This window comes from Cnephaeus nilssonii (assembly GCF_951640355.1).
Source record: "Cnephaeus nilssonii genome assembly, chromosome: 24".
Classification (NCBI taxonomy): Eukaryota; Metazoa; Chordata; class Mammalia; order Chiroptera; family Vespertilionidae; genus Cnephaeus; species Cnephaeus nilssonii.
Genome location: NC_137095.1, coordinates 7,148,728 through 7,167,533, shown reverse-complemented (window position 1 = coordinate 7,167,533; position 18,806 = coordinate 7,148,728). Strand labels below are relative to the sequence as shown.

Below are 18,806 nucleotides of genomic sequence, written 5' to 3'. Positions count from 1 at the left end.
ACAGGTGCCCGCGGGGCACGTGCGCTCTGCGGGGAGGCGGCGGCTGAGAGGCGCACCAGCGGGGGGCGGGGCCAGAACGGGGGCGGGGCCAGTGCGGGGCGGAGTTGGGGGGCGCCCTCCAGAGCATCCACTTGGGGAACCCTTCGCCCAGAGTCAGGAAGGGACTGATGACCCCGAAACCTAGGAACCTCTCCACGGAGCAGCCATCCGCGGGCAGCAAGCGCAGCTCCTGCATAGAGTCCTAATTCCGTTTTATTTTTATTTTTTTTAAGATTTCAGCCCTGGCCGGCTTGGCTCAGTGGATAGAGCATCAGCCTGCGGACTGAAGGGTCCCGGGTTCGATTCCGGCCAAGGGCACATGCCTGGGTTCGGGCTTGATCTCCAGTAGGGGGCGTGCAGGAGGCGGCTGATCAGTGATTCTCTCTCATCATTGATGTTTCTCGCTCTCTCTCCTTCTCCCTTCCTCTCTGAGATCAATAAAGAAATATATTTAAGCCGAAACCGGTTTGGCTCAGTGGATAGAGCGTCGGCCTGCGGACAGAGGGGGTCCTGGGTTCGATTCCGGTCAAGGGCATGTACCTTGGTTGCGGGCACATCCCCAGTGGGAGGTGTGCAGAAGGCAGCTGATTGATGTTTCTAATTCTCTATCCCTCTCCCTTCCTCTCTGTAAAAAATCAATAAAATATTTTTTTAAAAAAGAACTTGAGGTCTTCTGCTTTTCACACGCTTGTTTCCCATTCTTTTTAAAAATATATATTTTTTTATTGATTTCAGAGAGGAAGGGAGAGGGAGAGAGATAGAAACATCAGTGATGAGAGAGAATCATTGATTGGCTGCCTCCTGCACACCCCCTACTGGGGATGGAGCCCGAAACCCAGGCATGTGCCCTTGATGGGAATCAAACCCGGGACCCTTCAGCCTGCAGGCCGAGGCTCTATCCACTGAGCCACACCGGCCAGGGCTCATTTCCCATTCTTTAATCCTTCTGAGAAAAGTTGTGTTTGTGTTCTTATGAAAGGCCGCACACTCCAGGTGTATAGGCAAGGGGCAGTCAGCCTGATTGATCTGTGGCGTGCATAGGGACAGGACAGATGACCTGGGAATGACCGGGGCAAGGATGGTGTGCCTAGGTGGGTAGATCACTAGGATCCTGTCCGGAGAAGGGACCACAGAGTGGCCAGTGTACTCAGTAAACAGTAAGCAGCTGTAAACACTAAGTTGCATTAAATACTAAGGTTTATCTTCTGTAGCCATGAGTGCCCTGACAAGGGCTGCAGCTTTTTTTTTTTTTTAATATATTTTATTGATTTTTTACAGAGAGGAAGGGAGAGGGAAAGCATTAGAAACATCGATGAGAGAGAAACATCGATCAGCTGCCTCCTGCACACCCCCTACTGGGGATGTGCCCGCAACCAAGGTACATGCCCTTGACCGGAATCGAACCTGGGACCCCTCAGTCCGCAGGCCGATGCTCTATCCACTGAGCCAAACCGGTTTCGGCAGGGCTGCAGCTTTTAATGTGGCTATTTGAGTGTGTGTGTGTGTGTGTGTGTGTGTGTGTGTGTGTGTTAGAAAAAAAATATTTATTTTTAATTTCAGAGAGGAAGGGAGAGGAACAGAGAGAGATAGAAACATCCATGGTGAGAGAGAATCATTGATCGGCTGCCTCCTGCACGCCCCCTAATGGGGATCAAGCCCGCAACCCCGGGCATGTGCTCTTGAACAGAATCGAACCCAGGACCCTTCAGTCTGCAGGCCGACACTCTACCCACGGAGCCAAACCAGCTGGGGCAACATACCCTCCATTGGTTTGCCTGTCACACCATAATGTCCTGTCCTCATCGACACAGAATATTTCTTCTCTCTTGCCAGCCACGATCATTTCACACTCCTCCCTCTTGCCTCCTTTGGGTGAAAGCATTATTATGTGAAATAATATTCACAGAGCATTGACTGGAGGGTCCTTGATCAGAGCTGGCAGGTAGGTCAAGCTGACACGTGAGCAGAACCCTGTGGTGTGTCCCGTGGGGGAGGTCTCTAAACTCAAGCAAATGGGGGCTATTTTGGGGGTGATGATGGCTGTATGCCCAGCACTAAACACAGTGCCAGGCATAGAGCACATGCTCTTAATGGATGTTAACTCAAGAGGAAAAAAAAAAAGAGAGAGAGAGGAAGCAAGCAAGGTGGGGTTAAAAAAAAAAAGAGGGGGGAGGGAACCAGAGAAGGAGGAAGTCTGCAAGAAAGTGATAAGAAAGTGACGGTAGCGGTGAAGTTAGCATGTGAATGTTGGTCCAGTGGTCCAGGGCGGTTGCTCCGTGAGGTCTGCACCCTGGTCCTTGGTTTCCTAGCAACCAACGCGAGAGAGGAAACACAATCAGTGGTCACGTGCACCGTGCCCATAAGATAAAAAAACAGAGCAGATGCTCAGAAGCGTTCTCCCCGGGGGCCCTCTCCAAGGGAACACTGTGTCGTATAGCATGTCCTCAGCACCATTTTCCTGCTCCAAATATAGAACCTGAATTCGGAACAGCTGTCTCTTAGCACAGCCTCAAGGCGAGTGTCTGGCTTGTTTGCCAAGAGTCCCTCAGTGCATCCACAAAGTCAAAAGAATTTCACACAAACGAGCATCTTCCTGGTGCTTTAGCTTGGTCCAGAGATAAATGTGAGAATATCTGGGGGAGGGAGAGGTGGAAAATACCTTCTCGGCGAGCACACCATCACTCCCGTCCAAGCCCAGACATCACCATGGAGATTGGGCATGAGCTCAGAGACCTCCCCACAGGACACACCAATAGGGTCACGTGCCAGCTTGAACCTACCCGCCAGCTCTGATCAAGGCATATTGATGAATACCCTCCAGTCGATGCTCTATGAGTATTATTTTATACTAGAGGCCCGGTGCACAGAATTCGTGCACGGGTAAGGTCCCTAGGCCTGGCGGGCCATCAGGGCTGATCAGGTTCCCTGTCACCCTGCCACCCTGCTTCCTCCTTCCCTACCTCCCTCATCGCCCCCCACCACTGCCACTGGTCGCCCGCCATGTTCCACACTGCCCCCTGGTGGTCATAGCGAGTGATTGAACTCTGGGTCTCCCAGTCAAACTCCCCAGGGGACACCTTGCATATTAGCCTTATAATAATGGTGCATGGATTTGTGCACATGGAAAGAAAATGAATTAGAAGAACTATTTTAATATCGCTATTCACCCTTTCTCTATAATAGAAGTGTCAACCAAATTCACGATCGACAATGACAGATGGAAACACACCCATGCAAGTGGCGCCAGCGAGAGCTTTATATGTATTGCGCATGCATGAGTCAACTTAGCCTGTTATGGATATAGGATAAACTTGCTTAATTAGACCTGCTTTCTGATTTAGCTAAACTTTTTCCAGCCCAGTGAAGCATCCCAACTTCTCTTTCAGGTAATTGTCAGCAACACAGCGGTAAATATCAACATGAAGCAGATTATTATTGTAGATCACACAGGGAGAACAAAAGGTAAAATATTTAGCCGCAGCAGTGTTTGACTATATTCTGTGCAATGAGAAAACCTGAAGTCATTTTCAAGGTCTGCCATTTCTTACTTCTTTTCAGTTGGGTCAAGTTTCTCAGCTTTCTAAATCTTCGTTTTCTGGCTAACGAAAAGAGAATAGGATTCTACCAAGTCTCCTATCTACCTACTCCAGGACTTCTGTGAGGATCGAATGAGATGAGACACGGGAAAACGCTTCACAGATATTTGGTTAAAGTGTGAAATGTTTCCACCTGGCTATAAAGCAAGTCATGTTCCTGGGCTGAAGAAACTGCAAGGAGGCTAGTCGCTAGGGAGAGGAAGCCAGGCGTTGCTATGTGATGTCATTACCCGGATGTCAGACACTTAGCATATTAGCCTTTTATATATATAGATAATAATGTTTTTTTAAAATATATTTTTATTGATTTTAGAGAGGAAGGGAGAGAGAGAAAAACATCAATGATGAGAGAGAATCATTGATCGACTGCCTCCTGCACGCCCCCTACTGGGGATCGAGCCTGCAACCCAGGCATGTGCCCTTGACCGGAATTGAACCTGGGACCCTTCAGTCTGCAGGCTGACTCTCTATCCACTGAGCCAAACCAGCTAGGGCTTCCTATAATCATATTTTAACCAAATGAGGCAAGAGGGAGTTTGAAATTATAGTGGCTGATAGGAGAGAAGAAATATTCTATGTTGATGAGGACAGAACATTATGGTGTGACAGGCAAACAAATGGAGGGTAAACTGGCATTCTTGCATGGAATGGCTGAGCACCGGCACAAGGACTATATCCACACCCGAGGTGGCTGTACTGCCAGGCTGCCCTGGGGTTAAAGAGACAGACCGCAGATGTTAGGGTTTGGGTTGGACAGAACTGATCGGAGAGAAGGCCTGGGCTTCCTTGACACTAGATGCTTTTCAACCTCTGATTCAGGAGTGAACACAGGAATAGTTCATAGAACATAACACAAGAATAGTTAACATAATATAACACAAGAATAATTAGCATAATTAACTGGCCAATAAATGTATTTTATTTTAAAAGAAAGGAAAGAAAGCCTTAGCCGGCTTGGCTCAGTGGTTAGACTCTAACCGTTAGAGTGTCGGCCTGCGGACTGAAGGGTCCCAGGTTCGATTCCGGTCAAGGGCATGTACCTTGGTTGCGGGCACATTCCCAGTAGGAGGTGTGCAGGAGGCAGCTGATCGATGTTTCTAACTCCCTATCCCTCTCCCTTCCTCTCTGTAAAAAATCAATAAAATATTTTTAAAAAAGAAAAGAAAAGAAGGGAAATTTCAGAGTCAGCTGGGAGAAGAGCAAGCGACCTACTTATAACGGGGTTGGTCTAGTTTCTGTTGCTGGGAAGTGAGCAGCGATGGGCAACATGAATTGCAATGTGTTCACATGGTCACCTGGTCTATATTTACTTCCCCGTAACCAGAGAGGCTGCATGGTCTAGTGATATGAGCCCTGAAACCCGACCTGCTGCTTTGAGTTTCATTTCTGGCCCTGGCATGTTTTTTCGTGGAAGGCCATGCTTGTATCACAGCAACCACGCTCCGTCTCCATGGCTTACTTCAAAGATTGGGAACACATGGGACAGATCACTCCAGCTCTTTAATGCCCTTGGAACCCTAGGAAGATGTTTTTGTGAACACGACAACAGCCTTGATAACGTGTGGTCAACTGGGCGAATTATAGTTATTGATCTCATGCTTGATCGCATCAAAATAGTAGGTGAGAGGGCAAATAAGGAAAGTACAACTGTGACTTTAGGAGGTGGGCACACACAGTGCAATACCCAGATCGTGTGTCATAGAAAGGTACACTTGAAACCCATAAGGCCCTCTTCACCAATGTCACCCCAATAACTTTAAGAAAGTAAAAATTAGCCCTGACTGGTTTGGCTCAGTGGATAGAGCATCGGCCTGCGGACTGAAGGGTCCCAGGTTCGATTCTGGTCAGGGGCATGTACCTTGGTTGCGGGCACATTCCCAGTAGGGGGTGTGCAGGAGGCAGCTGATCGATGTTTCTCTCTCATGGATGTTTCTAACTCTCCATCCCTCTCCCTTCCTCTCTGTAAAAAAACAACAACAACAACAAAATATATATTAAAAAAAAGAAGAAGAAAGTAAAAAAAAATAATAATAATAAAAGTTCAACTGGACAGTTAAAATAGATTAAAAAGGAAAAATTGCAACTGTAACAATTTTTAAAAAATGATTTAGCCTCCACAGTAATTACAGAAATGTAAATTTGAAAAATGAGCCCTAGACAGTTTGACTCAGTGGATAGAGCATCAGCCTGCGGACTGAAGGGTCCCGGGTTTGATTCCAATCAAGGATATGTACCTCGGTTGCAGGATCCTGGCCCTGGTTGGGGCATGCAGGAGGCAACCAATTGATGTGTCTTTCTCACATCAGTGTTTCTCTTTGTCTCTCCCTCTCCCTCCACTCTCTAAAAATCAATGGAAAAAATATCCTTTGGAAAGGATTTAAAAAGAAAAGAAAAATGAGGCACCATCTATTAAATAATCCAAAACAAAGTCAAATTATTAAGTCTACGCAGGTTAGACGTTAGGAAAATAGTAATACAGAATGGCCAGGGAATATTACCCTGGTTCAGTTCTTTGAATAACTACAAACATTTATTGAGCATTTCTTCCAGATCAAGCACTGCTGTAATGTGCATCTATCTGATCTTCTTTTCACTATTATCATTTCCAAATAAGCAAAGTGAGGCAAAGTATGGTTAAAGAAAATTGCCCAAGGCCATGAAGAAAGTAAGTGGCCAAGATGTGATTCAAAGCCAGCTGGACTAGATTGCAAAGCCCTGCTCTTCTCCTTGTGATTTTTAAAAAATATTTATTTTTATTGATTTCAGAGAGGATGGGAGAGGGAGAGAGAGATAGAAACATCAATCATGAGAGAGAATCATTGATTGGCTGCCTCCTGTACACCCCACACTGGGGATCAAGCCCGCCACCCTGACCAGGAATGGAACTGTGACCTCCTGGTTCCTAGGTCGACGCTCAACCACTGAGCCACGCCGGCGGGGCAAAACCTTGCTCTTAACTAATACTGGTTACCAGCAGTTTTCCAACTTCTTTACAGTTGGGGTGCCCCTCTATCTGTTTGTTTGTTTTTTAATTTCTGGAGCCATGCCCCTAGGAAAAGCTTCTCAGAGACTCCTGACCCTAACAAGAGAGGGCGATGTTGGTTCTTAGGGCTTAGATCCATCACCTCTCTCTGAAGAGTGTTAATGCTCAGTTGGAAACAGGTCAAGTGTGGGGTGGGAAAAAATTACCCTGTGGGCTCAGAGATCTTCGCGATAAGACTGCTGTGTGTTAGAGTTTCCCCAGTGAGGTCTGGCAAAGGCTTGGTTGGACTAGTTTAGGATTTGCAAGAAGGAAGTCTTGGTTCCTCCAGACTTTTACTTCCCTTCTGCCCTGGAGATATACTCGCAGCCTTATGAGGAGAGGGAATTATTTCACATGCTTATCGCTCTCTGCTGGACACATGAGTCTTTTTTCTGCCTTTAGCCTCTTGACCTTGGCTTCTATTAATACCGGCAATACTCATCTCCCAAGCAGAGGGTGACCCAGTAGCAGCTCGCTTTTTATGCACTGCTGAAATAGAAAAATCCTAAGGATGTAATAATGGCCTTTTATCTATTTTAAATGTCTTCTCTTTCTTTGGCATTAAAATAATTTCCAAAGCAGGGCTCTTCCTCACTCTTCCTCCTGCCTGCCTTTTCTAGAGTTGTACTAAATGTGTTTCTTTCTTTCTTTTTTCCCCCAACAGGTCTGTTTCTTATAAGTCCTCACATTGGTTCTAATTATAAACATGATGACATACACGACTTTCCTAGGCTGAATTCCAAAAAGCAATGACAAGCAAAGAAAGGAGAGCTCCATAAGCAAGCTGAATTTAGTTTAGGGCATTGCACATTGCCTTGGCTGCCGCGTTTTCTTTTAATCTGAAAAGAAATGTTATTTCTAGCTGCACAGGTCACAACGGGCTTCCCCCTTTTTTATTAGCTTCTTTGGGGTGAGTGATGTGTTCTAGTGATCTTTGTAATCTCACCCTAGTGCCTTGCACATAGCACGTGTGAGTGCTGAAATGAATTAAATGGCATTTAATCAAATGAGAAGTGCTCCCTAACAGCATTTCAGAGGAAGTCAAAGATATAAACTGCATTCTACTAGTGTCCTTGCTATAGCTTACCAGTTAGCTAATTCAAAATTTGCATCGCCCTAACCGGTTTGGCTCAGTGGATAGAGCATCAGCCTGCGGACTAAAAGGTCCCAGGTTCAATTCCGGTCAAGGGCATGTACCTTGGTTGTGGGCACATCCCCAGTAGGAGGTGTGCAGGAGGCAGCTGATCGATGTTTCTAACTTTCTGGCCCTCTCCCTTCCTCTCTGAAAAAATCAATAAAAATATTAAAAAAATTTTTGCATATAGTCAAATCTCACAATATTTTTACTTGAAAATAAAAAACCTGAAAAATCTTTTTCTTACCCTCAGATCAGAAAAGTAATATAAAGTGGGAGGAGTCATTCACAATCCCATTACCCTCCCGTATGTCAATTAATAACAGTGGTTATAAACTTTCAGTCTTTCATATATATAATACAAACATTTAAAGCAAAACGGGGTACTCTGAGCTCATAAGACAAAATGATAAGCTATGTGTTGTGTTCTGTATCCTGTTCTTTTACTTGTGTATTTTTTTGAAAATATATTTTTATTGATTTCAGAGAGGAAGGGAAAGGGAGAGAGAGATAGAAACATCAATGATGAGAGAGATCATTGGTTGGCTGCCTCCTACACCCCCCCCCCCCAACTGGGGATGGAGCCTGCAACCCCGGCATGTGCCCTTGACCAGAATCGAACCTGGGACCCCTCAGTCCGCAGGCCGACACTCTATCCACTGAGCAAAACCCGCTAGGGCTAGTCTGGTCTCAGTGACTCACTAGTAACCAATAGAATTCAGTGGATATGACCTTGCATGGCTTCCAAGGCTAGGTCCAAAAACGCTGTGCAGCTCTCCCTGGTTTTCTTGAGACAATTGCTGTGGGCAATTTCCAGCAGTGTTTCCTTAACTGTCCTTCCTCACTGTCCAGTACTCCATTACCCATGGGTTACTGTCCTTTCAATTTTGTCTCATATCATTAACAGACACAGTCTTTTCTGTATTTTCTTTTTTTTTTTTTCTCCCTGTGTTTCAATTTGGACATCTCCTACTGACTTGTCTTCTAGTGATACTGTGATGTGTTTCTAGGAATTTGTCCATTTCACCTAGGTTATCCAAATTTTTTGGCATACAGTTGTTCATAGTACTCTCTTATAACCTAACCCTTTTATTTCTGGTGCATAGGTGGTCAAGTCTACACTTTCCTTTCTGATGTTAGTATTTCAAGTCTTCTCTCCCCGTCTATCTAGTTACAGGCTTATCAATTTTTTCATATATAATTTTATTGATGTCAGATAGGAAGGGAGACGGAGAGAGAGATAGAAACATTAATGATGAGAGAGAATTATTGATTGTCTGCCTCCTGCACACCCCACACTGGGGATGGAGCCTGCAACCCAGGTATGTGCCCTGACGGGGACTCGAACCATGACCTCCTGGTTCCTGGGTAGACGCTCGCTCAACCACTGAGTCACGCTGCAGGCAGGGCTGCACTATTTTGGTTCTGATACATTTGGGGTTCCTTTGAGATTTAAAATATGGTAAGCCGTCAATACTGGTGTGGCTCAGTGGATAGAGCGTCGGCCTGCGGACTGAAGGGTCCCAGGTTCAAATCCGGTCAAGGGCATGTACCTTGGTTGCGGGCACATCCCCAGTGGGAGGTGTGCAGGAGGCAGCTGATGGATGTTTCTGGTTCTCTCTCCCTTCCTCTCTGTAAAACATCAATAAAATATATTTAAAAAAATAAAAAAATAAAAATAAAATATGGTAAGCTTTTGGTAAATGGATTATAACACATTAAACAAAAAGGGGAAAAAAAAGAGTTCATAAGTCCCCACGGACACTCAACATCAGAACAGAAGAGAGCAAGAACGAGGCGAAGGGAAGGCTCTGGGTTAGGGGAGGTCAGCGGGCCCGGGCAGAGGGGGCAGAGGGGTCTGCCTCGCCCTCGCCCTCCGACCCCCTCCCCTTCCAGGCGGGAAAGTCCTTGCGGAACCTCCCAGGTCCACGCGGGCGCCGCGGCCGGCGACTTGGGCCCGAGGGCGGGCAGAGGCCGAGCGGCGCGCGCCCAGACGTCGGCGGCTCTGCAGGCCGGGCGCGCGCGTCCCGGAAGCGCCATCCCGGAAGTGCCGTCCCGGAAGCGCCTTCCCGGAAGTAGGGGGCGGGGCCGGTGGGCGGCTCCGCGGTGTCGGAGGCGGCGGGCGCCCTCCCCGTAGCCGGAGCAGCGGCGCCGCGGGACGATGGCTTCCCTCGGGCCGGCGGATCCGGGCGAGCAGGGCCTGGGGTCCGAGGCGGAGGCGGGCGCCGCGGGGCCGCCGCCGCCGCCGCCGTTGTCGGCGCTGGGCCCGCTGCTCCCCTTGCAGCGGGAGCCGCTGTACAACTGGCAGGCGACCAAGGCGTCGCTGAAGGAGCGCTTCGCCTTCCTCTTCAACTCGGAGCTGCTGAGCGACGTGCGCTTCGTGCTGGGCAAGGGCCGCGCCGGCGCCGCCGCCGCCGCCGGGGGCCCCCAGCGCATCCCCGCGCACCGCTTCGTGCTGGCGGCCGGCAGCGCCGTCTTCGACGCCATGTTCAACGGCGGCATGGCCACCACGTCCGCCGAGATCGAGCTGCCCGACGTGGAGCCCGCCGCCTTCCTGGCGCTGCTGAGGTGAGCGGCCCGAGGCCCGGAGGTGACCTTGGCCGGGGCCCCCCCGCCCGGTCCGGCGACGCGGGAAGGCGCGGTCCGGGCCCGTTGGCGGGGATCAAGGCCTCCGGCGGGGCCCCCCGCCGTTGAAAGGCGCCCTCGTCTCGCGTTCCAGCCGCGGGTGGTCCCGACGGCCCCGTGTGCCTAGTTCCGTGTTGGGGTTGTAGGGAGGGGACTGGTGGAAAGGCTGGTTGGATCCCCGACTACATGGCCATTTTTTTCTTTTCTTTTTTTTTAAAAAAAATATATTTTATTGATTTTTTACAGAGAGGAAGGGAGAGGGAGAGAGAGTTAGAAACATCGATGAGAGAGAAACATCCATCAGCTGCCTCCTGCACACCCCCCACTGGGGATGTGCCTGCAACCAAGGTACATGCCCTTGACCGGAATCGAACCTGGGACCCTTGAGTCCGCAGGCCGATGCTCTATCCACTGAGCCAAACCGGTTAGGGACATTTTTTTTTTCCTTTTCCAACAAAAAACTCGGACCCCTTCCTCCTTAAGCGCTAAGTGCTCGTGATCAGGACCCCCGCGCAGAGCGAACTCGCAAGGAAGTCCGTGGCGTTAACCTGCCTTTGCTGCAGACAGGTCACATTGGCTTGAAAAGGAATCGTTTTTTGTTTTGTTTTGTTTTCTCTTTGCTTGTTTGAGGTTAGTTGGAGTGACTTCTGGTTAATTTTGTGGAATGGAAGGGAGCGACTTGTGTGGCAGTATTATCTTTTTTTCACAAGCAGGAGGTATAGGGATTGCTTTTGCACAGTTTGCAAAGGGGGCTGAGGTCCAGAACAGGCAGGTCACTGGCCCGAGGTGGCAGAGCGAGCTCACGTCTGGGACCGTGTGAGTTTCTTGATAACCCAGCTGGCTTTGGCTGCCTGAGTCCCAATGTGTTGTGATGAAATAGCCGAGTCTTGCGGGATACCCAGGCAAAGTTGTGATGGAGTGGTAAGAAGTGATATTCCCTTCTGTTTTCTTCTTTTCTTTGTTTTTTTTGTAACTAAGTTCAATTATATTTCTAGTTCCAAGACAGATGGGTAGTCCCGAAGGCACACAACTCAGTCAGGAAGATTGGTGTTAATGGTTAAAGGGCAGGATAGATGACTTAGGGGAAGAAAAAAAAATACAGCTAATTAGCAAAGAACGTGTAACTGCATTAGTAATTAAAGAAGTGCAAATTAGGGGGGAGGGGGGAGAGATCAACCAAAGGTCTTGTGTGCATGCATATGAGCCTAACCAATGGTTAAGTTCAACAGGGGGTTGGGGCATCCATGGGGAGGGGTGTGGGATGGGAATGGGGGGATGAGGACAAATATGTGACACCTTAATCAATAAAGAAATTAAAAAAAAAAAAAAAAAGAAGTGCAAATTAGAAGTGAGGTACTTGGCCTCTTAAGCCCCCAAATGTTAATTTTTCCAAACATTTTATTTTTCAATTACAGTTGACATTCAATATTATCTTACTTTCGGGTGTACAGAGTAGTGGTTAGACAATTATATAATTTACTAGAGGCCCGGTGCATGAAATTTGTGCACGGAGGGGTGTGTGTGTGTGTGTGTGTGTGTGTCCCTCAGCCCAGCCTGCACGCTCTCCAATCTGGGACATCCCTCTCACAATTCAGGACTGCTGGCTCCCAACCACTTGCCTGCCTGCCTGCCTGCCTGCCTGATTGCCCCTAACCACTTCTGCCTGCCAGCCTGATCCCCCCCCAACCACTCCCCTGCCAGCCTGATTGACGCTTAACTGCCCTCCCCTGCTGGCCCGGTCACCCCTAACTTCCCTCCCTTGCAAGCCTAGTTGCCCCTAACTGCCCTCCCCTGAAGGCCCGGTGGCCCCTAACTGCCCTCCCCTGCCGGCCTAGTCACCCCCAACTGCCCTCCCCTGCAGGCCTGGTCCCCTCCCCTCCTGGCCTGATCGCCTACAACTGCCCTCCCTTGCAGGCCTGGTCCCTCCCAACTGCCCTCCCCTGCTGGCCGTCTTGTGGCGGCCATCTTGTGTCCACATGGGGGTAGCCATCTTTGGCCACATGGGGGCAGCCATCTTGTGTGTTGGAGTAATGGTCAATTTGCATATTACTCTTTTATTAGATAGGATAGAGGCCTGGTGCACGTGTGGGGGCCGGCTGGTTTGACCTGAAGGGTGTCCCAGATAAGGGTGGGGGTTCCCTTGGGGTGTGGGGCGGCCTGGGCGAGGGGCCTGTGGTGGTTTGCAGGCCAGCCATGTCCCCCGGCGACCCAAGCATAGGCCAGGGCCTGCTGGAAGCAGGTATCTGGGATTTATTTATCTTCTATAATTGAAACTTTGTAGCCTTGAGCAGAGGCCAGGGCAGGCCAGGGTGGGAGGGAAGCTTGGCTTCCTCCATCGCTGGGGGCAACCAAAGCCTCCTGCTTGCTTCAGCTCTGTGGATGGATTTCTATGCGGCCATCTTAGTCGGGTTAATTTGCATACTTGCTCTGATTGGCTCGTGGGTGTAGCGGAGTGATGGTCAATTTGCACGTTTCTCTTTTATTAGTGTAGATTCCCTGTGCTGTGCTTTACATCCCTGTGATTATTTTGTAACTGCCAATCTGTACTTCTTTATCTTTAACTTATTTTTAATCCTCAACTGAGGATATTTTTCCATCGATTTTTAGAGAGAGTAGAAGAGAGAGGGAAAGACAGAGAGAAATATCTATGTGAGAGAAACACATTGATTGGTTGCCTCCTGCATGGGCCCTGACCAGTTCAGGTCCCCTGGCCGGCTGGGGAGGAACCTGCAACCGAGGTACACGCCCTTGACCAGAATTGAACCCGGGGCCCTTTGTTCTGCAAGCCAACCTTCTATCCACTGAGCCAAACCGGCTGTACTTTTTAATCCCGTCACTTTTTTCACCCAACCTCCCAGTAAACCCCCAAATTTTAAAAATACAATACTGGAGGATCCCTCTCAGACAAAGCTGGTGGTAAAAGTTTGGCACTATAGATTTTTTCCCCACACTTAGGAAGTATTCAAGTGCTGAAAAAATGTTCTGTACAGAAATTTTTACAGCAGGATTATTTAGAGTACTGAGGAAGTATTCAACTGGAGGGAATGGTTAGATAATAATAGGTTAATAGAACTAGTGCAGCTACCATATGACACTTATGAAGACTAGGTAATAACATTAACGTGGAAAGTATGTATAATAAATAGCATTTGAAATTGTGAACACTATGATTTAAACAGAAGGAGCAAACGTGCTTAGCGATAGGGATAGAAAGAAACATACCAAAATGCTAACCAAAGTTGTGTTGGAGTGGTCAGAAGTGATATTCCCTTCTTTTTTCTTCTTTTCTTTGTTTCTGTAATTTAGTTCAATTACATCTATAAAGGGGAAAAACTCAAAAGCTAGGATCTAGGTCATTTTGGTTTTAAGTTTTAAGTTGACGAGGAGGATCAGTTATAGCATGTTTTTATTTTCTGGACTAGAGTATTTTTTAAAATTCTCACCTGAGGATATTTTTCCATTGATTTTTAGAGAGAATGGAAGAGGGAAAGACAGAGAAACATCGATGTGAGAGAAACATATCAATTGGTTGCCTCCTGCAAGAGCCCGACCAGGGCCCAGGCAGGGGAGGAGCCTGCAACCTAGGTCCTTGACTGGAATCAAACCTTGGACACTTCAGTCCGAAGGCCACTGAGCCAAACTGGCTAGGGCTGGACTAGAGTATTTTTAAGAGATGTATTGATTCACCTGCATTGTAATCTCCTGGGGTGCTTATTAAATTTGTAGATACCTTCCTCCCTTCTTGGAATATGTTTGGTGTAGAATCTAATCAACAAAATAAACTGACAGACAAACTAGGTCTAGAGCAGTGGTCGGCAAACTCATTAGTCAACAGAGCCAAATAACAACAGTACAACGATTGAAATTTCTTTTGAGAGCCACATTTTTTAAACTTAAACTTCTTCTAACGCCACTTCTTCAAAACAGACTTGCCCAGGCCGTGGTATTTTGTGGAAGAGCCACACTCAAGGGGCCAAAGAGCCGCACGTGGCTCTCGAGCCGCAGTTTGCCGACCACTGGTCTAGAGACATGGATGCATGGGACAGGCTGACAGATCTTAGAGGAATGGGGGATGGTGGGGACAGGAAGAGATGAACCAAAGAACATATATGCTTATATGCCTAGCGCATAGATACAGACAACAGTGTGAAGCCCTGGGGTGGGGCGGGGGCTGGGTGGAGGGGGGCTAATAAGGGGGAGTCGGGGATATCTGTAATACTGTCAACAATTTAAAAAAATGTTTGGAGGCGGGACCTTGAGAGCATTTTTAATACTCTTCTTAAATACTGCTCTAAAAATATGGGATGGCTTTTCCCTTTAAAAAATACTGAGATTGCTAAGGTAAGAATGTAGAGGGGATCCTGGCAGGCACAGTTCAGTGGTTGAGCTTGACCTATGAACCAGGAGGTCACGGTTCGATTCCCGGTCAGGGTTGCAGGCTCAATCCCCAGTATGGAGCATGCAGGAGGCAGCCGATCAATGATTCTCTCTCATCATTGATGTTTCTCTCTCTCTCCCCCTCTCCCTTCCTCTCTGAAATCAATAAAAATGTTTTTTAAAAAAAGAATGTAGAGGGGAAAGTTTATTTCATATTTTCATTGAAGCTTTTAATTAGTCAATTCTTTCCCATCCATAGAAAATAAGTGAATTTATTTTAGAGTCCTTGAAATGTTCCAATTTTTAGTATAGCCATGGTACTTGGCTTCTCCAGGCTCTAGTCATTGTTCTATTCTGAAAGTGATCTGTGGGCCACTTTTAAAAAATGTAGGTATTGGCTGGCTGTGAAACACAGATGCCACACTTACCTATGACTGTGACAGAGAGATGTCTCAGAATTCATTCTTGTTCAGGTGGAAAAGCAGGTTAGCTTGGGCACACTTTTTTATTATATTTACAGCTCGAATTAGTTAACATTGAAGGCTTTGGAACTTGAGTTTGAAGCACTTGAAGAAACTGCTCAGCCAAAACCGGTTTGGCTCAGTGGATAGAGCATCGGCATGCGGACTGAAGGGTCCTGGGTTCGATTCTGGTCAGGGGCATGTAACTTGGTTGCGGGCAAATCCCCAGTGGGAGGTGTGCAGGAGGCAGCTGATCAATGTTTCTCTCTCATCGATGTTTCTAACTCTCTATCCATCTCCCTTCCTCTCTGTAAAAAATCAATAAAATATATTAAAAAAAAAAAAAGAAAGAAACTGCTCAGTTTGATCTGCCTGACCTGTTTCAGTGATGTTTTTCAGTTGTTCATTTGAGAAATACTGTGTGCCTGCCCTGTGCCAGTCACTGTTTTAGATGTGGGATACAGCAGTGAACAAGCAAAAGTCCTGCCCTCATGGAGCTTATGCTCTACTAGGGAGAAACAAAGATACATGCCTGGTACTACTAAGTGTTTTGAAGAAAAAGTGACCCAGCCACTAGGGAAGGAGCTTGCCAAGCAAGGGAAAGCCCTCAATGTCTCCTGTTGGGGGAGCTTCCAGAGTGAAGCGGTGTGATTTGAGCAGAATGAACAACAGGGAAGGTGGTGGGAGATGAGGTGAGAGAGACAGGCTGGCCGGGACCTGCAGGGCCTGGGCGCCCAGCCTGGGCGTGGACTTTGAGTTTCATCTGGTGTGTGGTGAGAAGCCTTGAGAGAGGGAATGCTCTGATCTGATTTTCATTTTTAGAAACTCACTCTGGCAGTTGCTTGGAAATTAAATGAGACCGGAGAGGTGTCAGATGGGCAGCAGGAAGTTGAATTAAGAAACTTCTGCAGTAGTCCAGGCAAGAGATGGTGGTGGGCCCTACCAGGGTGGTAGCGATGGGTGGATCTGATGAGAAGTGGTCAAATTCTGCATAGATTTTTTAAAAATATATATTTTTATTGATTTCAGAGAGGAAGGCAGAGGGAGAGCGAGAGAGAAACATCAATGATGAGAGAGAATCATGGATCGGCTGCCTTCTGCATGCCCCACACTGGGGATCAAGCCCACAATCCAGGCATGTGCCCTTGACCGGAATTGCACCCGGGACCCTTCAGTCCAAAGGCTGACGCTTTATCCACTGAGCCAAACCAGCCAGGGCCTGCATAGATTTGGAAGGTAGAATCAATAAACTTTCTAAGACATCCAAGGAGTAGACAGAAATATGAACTTGAATTTAAGGAAGAGCTTCTTCCTGAACATAAATTCGAAAGTTAAGAGTGAAACCCTGAGAACAAATGAGACTCCCTAGGCAGGGGATGTAGACTGTTAAGAGGAAAGAGGCACAGGGTGAGCTGGGGTCTCCAGCCTGCGGGATGCAGCAGAGGAGCAGGAGCATAAAATGAGACTGAGAGACAGCTGTCAGCGGAACGAGAAGGGAGGCAAGGAGTGTGGTATCCTGAGTTCAAGAAAGCTTCCAATAGCCCTAGCCCCGTGGTCGGCAAACTGCGGCTCGCGAGCCACATGCGGCTCTTTGGCCCCTTGAGTGTGGCTCTTCCACAAAATACCACGGCCTGGGCGAGTCTATTTTGAAGAAGTGGCGTTAGAAGAAGTTTAAGTTTAAAAAATTTGGCTCTCAAAAGAAATTTCAATCGTTGTACTGTTGATATTTGGCTCTGTTGACTAATGAGTTTGCCGACCACTGCCCTAGCCAGTTCGGCTCAGTTTGGATCAGCAGCCTGTGGACTGAAGGGTCCCGGATTTGATTCCCAGTCAAGGGCACATACCCGGGTTGCAGGTTTGATCCCCACCCTGGTCGGGGCATGTGCGTGAGGCAACCAGTCAATGTTTCTCTCTTTCTTCCCCCCTCCCACTCTCTCTAAAAATCAATGGGAAAACATCCTCAGGTGAGGATTAACAAAACCAAACAAACAAAAAGAAGTTTCCAATAAAGAATGAATTGACAACTATGTTAAATGCTGCTGAGAACTGGGCAAAAATGAAGACATTGGATTACTGATTTTGACGAAATGGAGGCTGTTTGTAACCCTGCCAAGAGTGATCGCAGCAAACTGAGTGGAGTGGGTTGGGGAGAATAGAGGAGGTGAGAAACAGTTCACATCTAGATAAATACTCCTCTCAAGGAGTTTTGTTGCAAAGAGGAACAGAAAAAGGGAGTGGTGGCTGGAAGGAGACTGGGGTAACTATTCTTCAGTATCTGGTCTCCACTCCCTTCTTCCTTTCTCCCAGGGCATCACCCCCTCCTCACGCCCCCCCCTCCCCCCCATGTTGTCAGGCTTCTACTCAGGTCCAGAACCCGATTTCCATCCGGACATTCACAGACGTCTAGTACTCACGCAGATGAACATGCCAGTAATAAAAATACCTGCTGTTTAATGAGTGCTTGCTGTATGCCACTCCCTCTTCCTAAGCACCTTATGTGAACTCACGTAAATTTCAGAACAGTCTCTAAGACAGGCACACTTCTTACTGTACCCTATGTTAGTCAGCTTTTGTCGCCATTAACTGTAAAGTGCCCCAAAACTCAGGGGCTTAAAAAAACGATCATAGCCGAAACCGGTTTGGCTCAGTGGATAGAGCGTCGGCCTGCGGACTGAAGGGTCCCAGGTTCGATTCCGGTCAAGGGCATGTACCGTGGTTGCGGGCACATCCCCAGTAGGGCGTGTGCAGGAGGCAGCTGGTCGATGTTTCTCTATCATCGATGTTTCTGGCTCTCTATCCCTCTCCCTTCCTCTCTGTAGAAAAATCAATAAAATATATTAAAAACAAACAAACAAAAAAGATCATATAGTTTTGCTCAGTGGGTCAGTTGGGGGTTGACTCAAGTGGGGTTGGATCCAAGCTGTCGTTTGGTTCCAGTCTGGTGCACCTGCTTCTTATCCTTTTTGGACCGGTCATGATGGTTCTCTCAATTGATGTGTTCTGGCATTACAGGGAAGGCCACGCAGTGATTGGCTTTTTGTGTGTGTGAGTGAGTGACTTGCTTTTTAAAAAAGTCCTGGAAAGCGGAAACCCACATGCAGTTGGCCAGGTCCTTAGCTTGTCCCGGCAGATCTGTGTCATGAGCAGTGGAGCTCAGAGAAGGGAGGTCTGCATGTCAGGGGTGGGCAGGTGGTGACAAGCTGGATGGAACCCTGCCACCCCCCCCCCCCCACTGCCCCATCCCTCCAATAGAAGTCCATGGACAAGGGGCTTAGGATAGAATGTTACCTTTTTTTTTTTTTTAACATATTTTTTATTGATTTCAGAGAGGAAGGTAGAGGGAGAGATGGAAACATCAATGATGAGAGAGAATCATTGATTGGGCTGCCTCCTGCACGCCCCCCACTGGGGATCGAGCCCACAACCTGGACATGTGCCCTTGACTGGAATCAAACCTGGGACCCTTCAGTCCGCAGGCTGACGCTCTATCCACTGAGCAAACGGACTAGGGCTAATTTCCTCTCTTTTTATCCATTTCCTTGCCCCTGACT

General features: G+C 47.8%; 1 protein-coding gene across 1 annotated transcript in view; it reads left to right on the top strand.

Annotated features, from left to right (window-relative positions):
• The first annotated feature begins 9,883 nt into the window (after positions 1–9,883).
• Positions 9,884–18,806, top strand: part of BTBD1 (BTB domain containing 1) — a 28,810-nt gene continuing 19,887 nt past the window's right edge. The window contains exon 1 of the mRNA XM_079764105.1: positions 9,884–10,360. Within this exon, the coding sequence (XP_079620231.1) occupies positions 9,954–10,360 (407 nt within the window). The 5' untranslated portion in view covers positions 9,884–9,953. The remainder of the gene's footprint in view (positions 10,361–18,806) is intronic.